Consider the following 15,114-nt stretch of genomic DNA (forward strand, 5'->3'; position numbering starts at 1 on the left):
TCTATTTTTATTTATTTACTTTTATTTATTCAACCCGATATCTTTCTCTATATTAATGTGCTTTATTTTATTTGTGTTTTGATTTTTTATTGATGTATATGGACCTACCTTACCTCTTATATTTCTATATTCCACATTTTTCTTTAAATGAGTGCCATTACAATTTTTAACAGGTATTTTTAATTTAATAAATTCTAAAGTTATTCATTTCTTCTTATACAATTATTTCTTAACATTTTAATCCAGATGGTAATTATAGTCAATATTTATTTAGATTTACCTATATTTTTACCAATTTTTTGCTCATCAGTGCTTTTTAAAAATTATTTCTTTATTTTCCTTCTTACCGGTATATATTATTTATTAGTCATTTTATTGCAGGTCTATGAATAGCAACATCTACTTTTTGTTGTATTAAAATATCTTTATCTGCTTTTTTCACATTTGTTCTTGAATAATAGTTCAACTAAGTATAAAGTCCTAGATTAGCTCTTATTTTCTCTTACTATTATGATGATTTTATTACTTTCCATTTAAGCTTTTATTGTTGCTAATGAAACGTCTCCTGTCAATCTTTTTACATTTTTTGTTAGGTTATCTGTCTTATCTGTCTTCACCAGGTGCTTTTCTTTTCATTTTTTAATTTTTGCTAGATTTTTACTATATTGTTTCTAGATATATGTTTGTTCTTATTTACCTGAGTGACTAGGTGTGATATTTTCCATCTGAGGATCCATACTTTCGTTCCATTCTTTATAATTATCTGCCTTCATTGCTTTACATGTCACTTCTCCTAGCCTTACTCCAATCCTCCTGGAACTCTTACTAGTTGTGTACAGCGCTGTTCTGTCCATGCTCCAGGTCTTGTAGTTTTTCCTCAAAATTCCCATTTATTTATTTTTTTGTGCTTCATTATGATTCCTCATCCACACTGAGTTTGTGATTTCAGTGACTACTTTTTCATATCTAAGAAGTTTATTTGGTTCCTTTTAAAATCTGAATTTTTTATAATTCTACATTTTGCCTATGGATTTCATTTTTTCTATTCCATTATTAGATTTTGTACATGTTGTAAAAAATAAAATTTGCTTCCTTCTGTCATTTATGCTCTATAAATGCATGAGTTCTGCCATTTATTCTGTCTCTGGACTATCTCATGGTGGTATGCTTCCCTGTGTTATGTGTAATGTTAACTGTGATCTCATTAACACCAAGGGTTTTGGTCCATGGTAATGTTATGTGTTCTGAGTTGTGAATGCACCACTATGATATTGTTTTCAGAGTTTCTCTGCCAGGTACCTCTGGGGTTCACCAGTTTTGTTAGATCCTTAGGTCAAGGTCTGAACTAAATAGGTCACATGAATTTGTTTAACCCCTTAGCAGGTAACAGGCTGTAGGTATCTCGGGTTTCAAAGATCACTCTTTTTCTACTTATAGCTCTAGACAGATAGCCAGCTTCTCTGAAAATTACCAGGCTGGTAGACAGAGTTTTGGTATTTTTCTATTTTCTGGTGACAGCACTTGATTTTGAGCACTATGGCTCTTGATTTTATTGAAAAGCTCAATTCCAGTTTCCCAGTAGTAATATGCCTGGGCATATGGCATACCTTGTACAAACATTAAATCTTATACTCATGGCATATCTCAGCCTCTGGTTCCATTTGGCATCAACACCTATTGACATTTTGCTTCTCAGTACTCTCTGTGTGTGTTTTCTCTTCCTAGATTATGAACTCATCTCTTTGAAATCATAATTTTGTCATACTGTATGAAACATTTTCATTGGATAATGGTGCTTCTCACTTCTGTTGACATATACTCACTTTTTAAAAATTTGTTGCATTATAGTTTTGTTTCATTTTGTTTTCTTTTTGATAAACTGCTTCATGATTTATTTTAAAATGAGAGAGATGGTTAAATGAGTGAACAGATGAACGAATGCATGACTGACTAGTCATAGAGGAACTTGTGACCTTGAAAGGACCAGTACGGGAAAGTGTTTTCTTGAAAGAGGGTCTTACATCATCCCTATTTGGCTCATGATTTTTAAATCAGGCTCCAGTCTCAGACTTTTAATAGATGCACTGAAGTTATTTGTCGGCTCCTCTTTTTGGAGTTGTTCTCTCACTTCTGTATGCCTGGTACTATGACTTCATCAGAAATGTAAGCTACCTTCAAAGACCAAACGTGATCCAGCATAATTTATTTTTGCATTTTTAAAGTTTCATTCATATTGTCTGCCAAACTAAATAAATAATGTTATACCAGGCATGGCATTTGTTAAAATAAGCATGATTTCTTCCTAATAAAGTTTAGTTAAATATGTGTTTTATTAGTTTAAGTTAAATAAAGAATAACAATATTTTACTCAAGGAAAACTAATAGCCAAATTATAATTCAGTATTTCTGCATAGAACTTTTATTTCTGCATAGATTCTTTAATAGTCACTCCATTACTCATTTTAATACTCAATACTCATTAATTATTTAATACTCATTTCAAAAGAGTCACTTTTATTCTGCTTTTATCTCCAAAAAGAAAAAAAATAGGAGAAAGTTTAATGATAGAGTCACACATGCTTGTTGAAAGCAGACTTGGTTTCCTAAACACAAATGATGGGGAGTAACTACTGTGGAGGCAGTTTGCTTTGGTGGGCAACCAAATCGGCGGGCCCAAACATTGGCTACCATAGAAGTATACAAGTCACTCCCTGTGTACCTTGGTGCTCTAGATGAGAATATTAGAGAAAAGCAAAAAGGGAAAAGAAGGAAGGGAAGAAGGAAGGAAGGAAAAACAAATGAGAAAAAAAAGAAGTAAGATAATTCTCACTGTCCAAGATGCAAGTATGATATAGTTTTTACTGACATGAACACACAACTTTGGGTTCAGGTCTTCTGAGAGTAAGGAAATGCCTCACAATTAGGAGCATGAATGGAAGTTAGCAGATTAGTTCCTTTTCCACAGTCAAAGACCAAAGGTACAGGGTGGGGCACTCTGTCCCTAAGACTCCTTACCTTCTCCAGCGCACCACTCCTCTTTCCCTATATTATGCTCCTCATCTTCATTCTCTAAGATGGCTGCATTCACTTTCTGAGGAATGAGATAAAGGAACAGACCCAGGAGCAGAGGGAAAAAAGCATGCATAACCTTTATCTGTTGACGAAACCTCCCAGACGCTAACTAATGACACTGTGGTTTATAACCCAGAAGTCCAAGATCTTAGTCACATACTCAAATCTAGCTGAACAGGAGGCTGGAATATGAAGTTTTTAGTCTGTATAATGAAGTTTTTATCTAAAAATCCTATCATGAAAAATGGAATTCTTGTTTTCTTTCCAGAAATGAAAACTGATTTGTGCTGTAATGAGTTGTCACTGGTGCAGTACTATTTGAAGAATAATAGCAATCAAAGGAAGCTGAGCATGTTCTTCTCAATGAAACAGGCCAGCCTACCTTTACTTGGTATCTAGGGGTATACTCTGAGCATTGGTAATAGAAACAGAAATTTACATATGTATTTAACCAATCATTTCTGTGGTAATTCGACAGCTATTTATTAAGCTACATTATACCAAGTATAGTTAAAGAAGCTGGGAAAACAAAAATAACCCCCCAAAGTCCCATTGTCCTATAACACATTCTGTTAGGGGACACAACAGTAATGTTGTAAACAAGTGCATGTAGAATAATTCAGTGGTGCTAAGCTTTAAGAAAAATAAAACTGATCAAGACACTGCAGAGTGATGGAAGGTGGTATTTCAGATGACAGTGGCACGGGAAGGCGACACTGATTATGTGGCACTGAAGCAGAAGTCTGAATGACTTGAAATGAAAATTATGTGGACATCTGACAGAAGAGCATTCCTGGTGATGGGAGTCACAGCTGTGTTCAGGGACCAGCAAGGAGTCAGGGTGGCAGACAGCAGAGTGAGCCAGGAGAGAGGCCTGGAGATGGGATCCGAGGAGCAGTGTGGGGTACAGGGCATGTCGTCCCACAGAGGCTACTGGAAGAACTTGGATTTCATCCAAGTGCAATGGGAAGTCCTGGAGGATTCTTAGCAGAACATGTGATCTGGTTATACTTAAAAGTATCATCCTTGCTGCTCTGGAGGAGGGTGAGGGTGGAAATAGGAAGACCGGGTAAGATGATGGCTTGCCCTAGAGTAGCAGGTGGTAAAAAATGGTCAAATTCTGAATATATTATGATGAGTGATGTACAGAGGTCTTGCGACTGGATGGGGTATGAACATTAAGAGAAAGTTAAAGTCTGTGGAGTTTAGTTTTTTGGCAGGATGGACAATGGGGGTTGGCCTGGGCAGCTGGGGAAAATGAGGTTGCCATTTACTGAGAGGGAGAATTCCGTCGCAGGAAAATGTTGGAGAGGGGTGTGGAAGCAAGGGCTCAGTTCTGGACATCAAAGACGTGTGTGTGTGTGTGTGTGTACTCATAATTCCTTTTCCCCTTCCCCCATCACAGGACCTTCAAGTGGCCAGAACACCTCACAGCTGCTAAGTCTTAGTATCAGAGAAAGGTTACTGTAATCTGTAGTAGCAAAGAATATTTGAATGCTTTTTCTCCTTTACACTTTTTATTCTATTTTTTTTTTACCAAATACCCATTTAGTTTGAAGTTCTGTCACCAATCACTTAAAAAAGGGAGAGAGATAAAGAGAGTTTTTATTATTTCATGCTTACACTTAAAAGTTTTCTTCCCTCAGTTCCCTTTGCTCTTGCTAAATGCTGTGAGAACAGGTGTGCACCGAGTGTGGTGAGGGACCTGCATCACTCCCTGGGAGAGGAGACATGAGGACACAGAGGGAGAAGGGCCATGACAGTCACAACCCTAAACAGAAGTCCAGAGAAAACCTTGTTATTTGCCTGTTGAAATAGTTTATACCTAATGTAATCTTTAGACTTTCTTTCTCAGCAAATGTGCTTCTTCGTCCCTGTCAGTACCATCTTTAAGCAATAAACTGACTGTGAAAAACCAGGAAGGAGAGAGGACCTAGTCCTGAATCAGCCTTTCCCATTTACTATGACATTACACTTGATGAGAGTGCCAAAGTCAAAACTCCTCACTAAAAAAATGCAATTTTTCTTACCTCATGACAGGGAAGAGTCAAGTTTGCTTTTCAGTAAGTACATAAATCAATTATGCTTGTGTGTTAAAAAGAAACAGCTTTGCAACCAGAATGTTGATTAAAATTAATTATGTTACATAAATATCATGGTACGCTTAATGGGCCCGAACATGCTTTCGATAGAACAGGTAGGATAAATGGTTATAATTAAGACCTTTTGAACGACCATTACTTTGTCTCGTGGTAGTTCTTGTTCCCCGAGATGAGGGGTCTATCTCTCTGAACAAGAGGACCCACACCCCACGGACTGGAACACCAGACGGGCTCAGGTGGAACACATCAGCAAGAGTTCGAGCCCCTCTAGGTCTGCATCGCAGGTTGTGACATGATGTTCTAAATGCAAGATCACATCATCTACAAATAGAGATAGTTTTACTTATTCCTTTCAAATCTGATGGCTTTATTTCATTTTCCTGCCATATTTCCCTGGCTAGCTCCTCTAATAAAATTTTCAGCAGAGGAAGCCACAGCACACATATATTTTTGGAACATTGACCAACTTATCACATATTCTAGGCCATAAAAGAATCTTAACAAATTGAAAGAGATTTTTATCTTTTCAATCTTTATTAATAAGTCTTTTTGAGGTTTATTTCAATATTTTCATGGTTAAATGATACAGTTTTGAATAACTTAGTCAAATGAGAAATTAAAAAGTGTTTTGCATAGCAAACTGCAACAACAAAATAATGTGGGATGTAACTTAAAGCAGTCATTTAGAGAGGATTTGTAGATCTCAAATGCTCATATTAGTAAATGAAATGGTTAAAATCAAAAGTCTGTTTTCAATTTAGGAAGCCAGGAAAAGGTAAGCAAATCAAGAAAGTAGAAGAGAAGTAATACTAAAAGAGGGGGGAAAATTAATAAAGTAGAAACCAACCAATCCAGAAAATAGTAAAGACAAAAGTTGATTTTTTTAAAAAGTTTAAATATTTCTAAAGCACAGGTGGCAAATACAAGGCCCATGGGCCCAATTCCACCTTGTTTTATCCAGCCCAGCACCTTGTTTCTACCCGGTGACAGTGCCAAACTCCTTTCTCTTAGTTAAGGAGTAGTTGCATTTCTACACTCTAAAATTCAGCCCTTTGAAGGCAACCACGTGGCTGATGTGGCCCCCGGTGAAAATGAGTTTGACACTCCTGTTCTAAACTATTAGCAAAACTGATCAAGAAAGAAAAAGAGATCATCACAAAGCACCCAAATTAATAATATCAGAAATAAAAGGAACCCATTACAGATTCTACAAACATTAGCAGGATAAATATGGAGTATTGTAAATTACTCAAGGCCAAGAAGATTTACAATTCAGATGAAATGGAAAATTCATTGAAAAGACAACCTATCAAACCTGACTCATAATAGATGACAAAAATTAAGTGTGTGTGTAAATATTAAATATATTAAAGTTGATTTTTTTTTCAATTTTCACATGCTCACACACAAGTTCACACCTAGGTGATTTCTGTGTAAATTCTCCCAAATATTTTGAGAAAATAAGATGGAAGGAACTGGTCAAACATTAACAGATTTTATAATTGTTAATGAATAAAATTTCCTATTCTGGGAAAGAAATTCAAAGATTGAGGCTATAAATCAAAGGCCACTTCTGTTGTACATATAGGAGATCAACCTAAAATTAACAGAGAAAGTTTGGAAGTAAAGATGGAAGATAGCTATTCTGGGAAACACTTTATAGAAAAAATGCAGCAATATAAACTTTTGACAATACAGAATTCAAATGCAAGGCATCCAACATGAAAAAAGACCTCTTCTTGTATAATCAGTAAGAAAGTTTAACAGTTATACATCTTTGTGCACTGCAGCATTGCTTTGAGGGAAATAGAGATAAACTATTAAAATGCTCAGGTATATTGACAAATTCACAGTTCTTTTTGGAACTCGTAATACATTCTAAAATTGAGTCAGTAAGTCAGCCCATTGGGGATCTGACTAACTCTCAGGCCCTGTGAATAGATATATTTAGAAATTATGCTTTGTTTCCAGAAAAAAAAAATACATGTCACTTTCAGAAAACCATAAACCATCATAGAAGTAGAGCATATTTATCACAGTCTAGAAGAAAAATGAATTGTCAAAATATAAATAATAACCATAACCTCTGATCAAATCTGTTGAAATTAGAAATAACAAGAACAGACCAAAAATAATCTTTGTAGAATTTATAAATTAGACTTCTGAATTAGTCTTGTATTAAAAAGAAATGAAAATTGAAATTATAGGACTTTTAGGAGAGAATGACAGTGAGTGTAGCTACAAATCAAAGCTGTGGATTTGGCTAAAGCAGTAATTATCAGAATATTTATGAGCTTAAATGCATTTATTAGACAACACAAAAGACTGGCAATAACTAACAATCAAGAGAAAGAACAATATGAGTTTAAATAAAGAAAGGAGGAGTTTTTAAAGTTAAATCAGCAACTAATTATACAGAAAACTACCAGAAAGCAGACTTTAATAATAACCTAAAACCTTTGAGACAATGAAAAACATGCAATTTCAAATGCTTGATTTAAAGATAAAAATGATAAAAATAACATTAAGTACAAGAAGAAATTACTTCAAATATGGAGACTTTTAAATTTTTTAGAGAATATTACATAGAATATTTTACCTTTGAACATCTAAATAAATGGATAACTTTCTAAGAAAATTACCAAGTTAACTTAGGAAATAGAACCAGTAAGCATGCAGAAATGTGACACACACTTGTACATGTCACATACAAGTATTCAAATACAAATGTATTCCTGGGTCAGGAATACATTTCGTGGGTGTAGATGCCACCCACACCACTTAATAGAGATACAACTTTGAGTGAGTCTCCCAGTTTCTCTGGGTTTCAGTTTCTTTTTGGTAAAAGGAGGTGAAAATAGTAACTGCTGTCCAAGATTTTTGTGAGGAGTCAATGAACTGTACACACAAAGTCCTGGGACCAGCGCTTGGCACGTAGTGAGTGCTCTGTGAGTGTTAGTGTGTGCCTCTGCGTCATCATGCCATCGCCATCACCTCCTCACGTAGTTTCACAGTTGAGATTTACCAAACTTTCAATAAAAGATTACTCATTTGGTATTAAAAAGTAGCAGACCTAAGAAAAAGAAATAATGTTTCTGGACTCAGCCTTGTGCGGCTGGCCTTATCTCGATAGTCACGAGGAACCAGGTGAACACAGAGTCAAACAAAACCCATCAGAGCTTATTTCCTAAGAATAAAATGGATGAGAAGATGGCAAACAAGTGCTTAGATGACTCACTGGGCCCCTCTTCAGTCACAGACTACCAAGAGCCCTCCATACCTCTGAGGCGTGGACTGCCTCACACTCCCCTCCCTCCACACTGTCTGGCTAAGCAGGAGGCTCTGCACATGTGTGTTGGGGAGATGATGAGGCCAGGGCAAGTGGTGGTAGCCAGGACCTCTGTGGCCTCTGACCAGGCAGGGTCTAAGGACTGAAATGATATCTTAGGGAAGAATATTCTAGAAGGTGAAGAAACATACCGTGCTTATCTCTACTAGACTATAAGCAGCCAAAAATATGGGTGGCATCTTATTCATCTTTGTATCATTACAGCCTAACATGGGCCTGGTGCAGGAGACGAGTCAACAGTCTCGGAGTAGTTGGTGTGTAAGCACCCTCTTAGGAGAGACTATTGTTACTCATTAAATGAGAGCAAATGCCATCATCAAGCCACATACTTGAAAGCTCTGTGAATCATGTCTAGGAGATAACTCAGTGCCCAGCACATCACTGAGTCACAGCAGGTATTGATTTGAAGTCAAGTTTTTGTAAAGCTTGCCTGATATGTGATCCTCTCTGGTAACAGAGTGGGAATCTGAGTGTGTGGGCTGTGTGGAAACTTCTTGTCATGATGTCATTGTGGGGGTGAGCTGCAGGGAAGCATATTACTCAGTTAGTTCACTGATTTCTTGCTTCATTCCCCTCCTCACGAGGATCACAGATATGCACTTGCTGGTGATTTCAGCTTGTTGCTGATTTGCATCTGGATCTTCCATTCTGTCTGTCTGTGTTCAAGGTGTTGCTACTCTTCTCAGTGACTTCTGTATCTTCAGTATCTCTAGCCAACCATCATCAGCACGAGAGTCCCTGTGGTCTCAGACACACCTGACCTCCCCTTGGATGTTCCCTTTGAATTTCACCTTTGATTACTCATTGTGGTTCACCTCTTTTGATACCCCCAAAACCCTTTTATCCTTTGGTTACATGAAGTCTTAAGAGACTTTACTTGTTTAATGATCTCAAGGACCTTTTAGAAATGCATACGATCCTTATAAATACTTGTAACCGGTCAGTAGCACAGTCTCTAACTTAGTGGGCATATTTTTCACATGATCATAGAAAGCTTGCATGTTCATCAGTTCGTGCAAGACTGTAAAGGCCATGGTCTGGGAAACCTTGGGAGAACCTTAGGAAACATTTAGATGCATTCATGTTGAAGGAAGTTGAATCTGGTTGTATGGTAAAGGGGAGGGTGAAGACTCCATGTTTCCTAAGTGAACAGGCGTGAGGTCTTTAGGACATCAGATGAGGCTCCTCTGGAAGCAGCAGCTGCCAAAACGTCAGCAGCAGGGAAGAGGGTGCTGACATAGGAAATCCTAGTTGCATCGGCAAATCCTGAAAGGTAGTTATTTTTTAATAAAAAGCTGTTATATAGAGGGCAATTTTAATGAGTCATCACAACGCGTCAATCAGACACAATTATGGACACACTTTTCTATGGATGTATTTTTGGTTTTGTGTTACCTTCATCTCATTTCTCAGAAAAGTAGTGAGGATTGAAATTCTCATTTAATTAAGTCCTAATTAGGTTGAAAATATTACTGGTGGCTTTCCAGGATAACAGAAGCTGTCCTCGCAGTCACCTGTTTTTATCTGTTGTTTGTTTGTTTCTTGGTAGAACCTCCATTCTTGGGATCTCCTTCGGAGCTGCATTTCTCCTGCTGGCCTTTATCCTTTTCCTCTGCTTTGCTGGACAGCTTTTGGTATGTATTTCAAACATGGGACTTCTTTGAAAACTGTGCTCATTTAATGAAAACGAATCTCTGAAAACAGGGAGCTCGCTGACTTACCATTTCAAGAGGTGCAGATCCCAGTAAGCAAACATGTGTCCCTCCTGTCAGCTGCCCAGAACACAAGCTGAAGCAGCTCATGCACAACCAAGACGCTAATGCGAAGATTATTGGAGATGCTGGATGTCACATCATACTATTGTAATTATGTCTGTTTGTTTCTGTCAGCATTTTTTACCATCTCCTCTACGTTTTCAGAGTATTTATAATGGCAACTACAAGTATAATAAGAAGGTTTTGTTGTACAGGGAATTAAAATTCAAACCAAATAGATCTCAGATCTTTAACATCCATTTTCCAGATATAAAATCTTGGAACACCAAAATGTATAAATGTACAAATATATTTTTTTAGTGTTTGAATTTAAGCCAATCATTGTAAGCTCTTGTGGTTTAATTGCTAGTTGTGGGTATAAGAAGTAAATCCACGTGTCTTCTTGAGTCTGAAGCAGTAAGAGCACGCTGAAGAGGCCAGCCATGTGGGACAGAAGTCACAAAAAAGAGTCGATGCCTCATTTCGTTCATTGCACGGGGGGTTTGGGCAGAGTTCATGGGCAGCCTCTGGAGACACTACTGTGATTTCTGTTAACCAAAATTTTAATGTTACAAGTTCTGTCAGTGACGGAATGTCCTCTTAGGTCTCTGAAAGCAGCAGACCTGGAGCCCCGGGTGTCCACTGCATTCCAGTCTGTGTCGAAATCTGTGGCCCAAAAAGCACTAAGTTTCTGGAGCATGTCTCTGCCTCCACTGTCGGCCTTCTCTGGCTGGTACTTTTGCAGACATTTGTGGATTTTGTTTGCTGTATTGTAGTTTAGATTATTTAAATTGGATTAGAAGCTCTTCCATAAGTGGGACTGTGGTTTCTAACTTCTAATTCCCTGGAATGCACATGGTATTTCTTAAAACTCCCCTGAAAATACTGTCAGTTGTAGAGAGGAGAGGACTGAGTAAACACTGACCCATGGGGATCCTTGTTGACTTCTAAAATGATTAGTATGCAAAGAAGCCTGATTTCCCATGATCCGATTTTCCTTGGGTGGGAAGTTCTCAGGCTCCATGCTCTGTCTTCCTGGCCTCCAGAAGGATTTTGCAGCCCCATTTCTCAGGATTTTAGAACAGAAACTATCATTTGTGGTTCTGTTGGAAACCCAAACTTTGTTCTAAAACAAGGTTATATCACTGTGCCTAAGTAGCTATATTTCTCATTTTCTAGTGCAAGCAATCCAGTTGTGGGGTTGGAGGAGCATGGTGTATATTTAAGGTTTCCAGTTGACTTTTTACTTTCCACCAAGTTTCTGTAGAAAAGGAACATGATGCTAGAGGCTGGAAAATGAATCTCCAGAGCAGCCTTGCTGCCTGTGTGGGAATGCTCTGCTCTCCTGGAAGGTCCCCCCTCTCAGACTCGGTATAATCCAGCCTCACTGTGGAACCTTTCATGGCTTTGGGTCCCTCCTGTTCCCAACCTGTGGTCCTTCAGGGTGATCAAGGTCCCACATGCATAGTGCCTGCTCCCTCCAATTCCCAGGGGCTTTTCAAGACGCTGACACCCACAAACCAGATGCTCAGGAGTTGTTGTTTTTTTACTATTGTTCAAGTACAGTTGTCTGCATTTTCCCCCCACCACTCCCCTCACCTCAGCCATCCCCGCCTCCCTCCCTTGATCCCACCCTCCTTCTTGGTTTTGCCCAAGTGTCCTTTATAGTTGTTTCCGAAAACCCTTCCCCCTTCCCCCACCCCATTATCCCCTCTCGGGAGTTCTCTTTTTAACTCTGTTAGCTCAAAAAAAAAAATTCAAGCTTGCAGATGAAATGGTGCCTGTTTCCTTTTCACCAGAAGCTTGTGATTTGGCAAATTGGTCAGGAAAATGAGACTTAAACACAGCTTAGTCTCTCTAAACTTGAATTAGTAGGTTCTGTGAATCAGTCTCCCCCCAGTGGCCAGCCGGAATCCTGGATCCAGATGTAATCCGGCTGAAATTCGAGAAGGAATTTTTCTCATTCCAATAAGAGGTCTTTGGGGGCGGGGGGGGGTTTGTTTTGTTTTGTTTTAAGCAATTCTGAAAGGGCTTTTTTAACTGTCAACATCAAACATATTAATGCACAGACGATCTAAGAAGCCTTTAAGTATGCTTAAGTATGTTTCCATTCTACCCCCCAAATTCAGTCAAAAACTATGTATAGCACAAATACTCCACCGTGGCCATGGAAAATGTATTGCTGCATCCTAACTGCTCATTCCCTCACCTCTTGAAAACCTGCCAATTTGCACGAGGTTTTACTAACCTATGCGTTTAATCGTGGATTAAATACTGAGTTTATGAAAAAGTACACAATACCCTATATTCACCTTCTAGTAACATATGTTAACCTTCTGAAAACTCTAGTGCCAAAGATAGTATTGATACTAATATTGATACTAAATATCAATGTCAATGAAGAATTAAGGTGAAATACTTTTATATCAAGAAGGTTGAGTAAAATTAAGCCTGGCTGATATTTTTCTACCAAGAGCCTTCCCTTGGTTACACAGAACATGCAACACAAGTAAATAAAATTGCCAGGCTATTGTACAGCTGGGTTTGATTTTTTTTTAAGATTTTATTTATTTATTTTTTAGAGAGGGAAGGGAGGGAGAAAGAGAGAGAGAGAGAAACATCAATGCGCGGTTGCTGGGGGCTGTGGCCTGCAACCCAGGCATGTGCCCTGACCGAGAATCGAACCTGCGATGCTTTGGTTCGCAGCCCATGCTCAATCCTCTGAGCTACGCCAGCCAGGTTTAATTTTTAAAAAGTGTAGGAAAATAAAAAATGGGCAAAAATAAGAGTGCTAATGAAATGCAATTTTTTCCTGTTGATAAAAAAAATCCCTCAGGTATCTGTTCAGTGACACGTTCTGGTGAAAATGTCAGAAAACCTATGTGTTACCATTACTGCTGCGAGTAGCCCATGCTACCCCACCCCGCCCGCCTGCCCTGTGGGCTGACCCAGCACTGCTCTCCCCACCCTGCCCTGTGTTCTTCTCAGCTCTTGCCCGTGTGGTGAGCTCACTTGAGTTCCTAGAAACCTTTCCAGAAACTGCCCCGGCCCCCGTGAAGGGTCCTTCTTCAAGCTCCTTGTGATTTAGGGTCTGTGCCACATAATTTGACACTTGATTACATAACAGCACATTTGACACCCCGGCTTTTGTGAGTGTGCCTGTTTTCTCCCTTTACGTCTAATAGGTTCCTGGTGATGAGAATTGTTTCCTACACTTGCTTCCTGTCTCCCTGGGAACCCAGCAGGAAGCTGGCCACAGAAACAGGCTCAGTAGGCATGTACTAAGTCAGCACCACCACACTCCTAGTGTTTCTGTGAGGTGCCGTGTTGCTTCCCCCCCTCAGCAGGTCAATGGAGCACCTGCCTCATCTCGAAACACCACCATTCTCAGGCAGAGTTGGCATGCCCTACAGCCCATGTTAATTCCCTCATCTGTGTGTAAATTGAATGTGTGAATGAGTGAGCAGTGGTGAGTCAGTGGCCCCCATCTCGCTGCCTTGAAATTCCTTCTTACATGAGCCACGATTCCTTGACTCCAGCATGCTGGCTTCTCAGTTGAAAATCATCTGACCTTCCTTAACCAACTATGATAGAGCCCACCTTTCCCGCCACCAGCTTTCCTGGTGCCTGCTGATTGGGCTTCCAATTTTGTATTCTTATCTGTATTCTTTTTTTAGGTGGAAAGAGTGTCAGTGAGTTTGCTTCAGCCGTTTTGTTCTTTGTAGTGGGTCAGGCCCTTGAAACACAAGGTAAATGTTTATTATCCGTGAGCTTGAAGGGATGTTGGATGCACGCGAATGCGACCTCCTGGCACCACTGCTCAGGAAGCTTCCCTCCCTTGTCCTCACACGCCCTCCACTTCTCTCATGCTGGCTGCTCTGCGTGCAGCTCACAGTCACCGCATCCCTGCTCTGAACTCTGGCAAGTCCATGGCCGAGGGATATCCTGGCCAGCCATCCTGGTGTCTGCTCTTGTCCTATCTCATTAGGCACCTTGGCATTGGTGCCAAGGTGCCTCATGCCTTCATGAGGTACTTAGCTTTCTACAAGAGGCTGATTAGCATTTCAGAATTGTAAACCCAAGAACTGAAACAGAGATACCCTTGTCCGTCTGAACATTTTGTGGATGAGGAACCCAAGGCTCATGAGGGCCATGTCCTTCAGTAAGTTCCCATTTCCAGTCATTTAGAAGAAGTTCCCACCCACAGAAAATAATGCAGGAGATATAAGCAGATCTCTTGAGAATGGAAATGGAGACTTTGGAGCAGACTCATGAGTGTGATAACTGTAGGAGCTGCAGAGGTTTCCTGCCCTTAGTTAAGATCCTTTAGAATCAGCATAAACTGCTTATGATGGGCAAGATCCCCATTAACAGTTCTGTATCCAACCTCATTGCAGTTTACAAACAACAAAATGTATATCATATCATATCAAAAGTGATGACTTACTCTGCTAGGCATTTTATGTCCTCTGGCTCATCTGTCCTCACGAGATTTTTTAGAAGGAATGCACATTCTATGACTAATGAGACAGAAGCTTGCAGGTGCTACAGAGTTGCCCTGTAGTGCAGTGCTAGGTGTTGGAGCTGGAATTGGAACCAAGCCTAGAATTCTATAATTAATTGGAGACAGGTTCCAGGATGCTGGGCTGTGTGTGGAGAGAGTCGCCAGCAGACAAGTGCCCAGCACTAGGCTGGGATGTCCACATTCACGGTCACTGGCCAGTGTGACACTGAGGGTACCTTGTAGTGACCATTGAGCCTTCCTTGGTAAAAATCACATTGGGAAATCAGGATAACCTCGCATAGAACCTCGTTTGTATTCTAGTCTAGTTTCCTA

The 15,114-nt window shown here is 39.4% G+C and overlaps 1 protein-coding gene across 1 annotated transcript in view; it reads left to right on the top strand.

Moving 5' to 3' along the window:
* ADCY2 (adenylate cyclase 2) overlaps positions 1 to 15,114 on the top strand; it is a 350,931-nt gene that overhangs the window by 268,671 nt on the left and 67,146 nt on the right. The window contains exon 15 of the mRNA XM_045848376.1: positions 10,073 to 10,157. Coding sequence (XP_045704332.1) covers positions 10,073 to 10,157 — 85 coding nt within the window. The remainder of the gene's footprint in view (positions 1 to 10,072; positions 10,158 to 15,114) is intronic.

Source organism: Phyllostomus hastatus, unplaced genomic scaffold (genome assembly GCF_019186645.2).
Source record: "Phyllostomus hastatus isolate PE091 unplaced genomic scaffold, TTU_PhHast_1.1 phas_contig_58, whole genome shotgun sequence".
NCBI classification, from domain to species: Eukaryota; Metazoa; Chordata; class Mammalia; order Chiroptera; family Phyllostomidae; genus Phyllostomus; species Phyllostomus hastatus.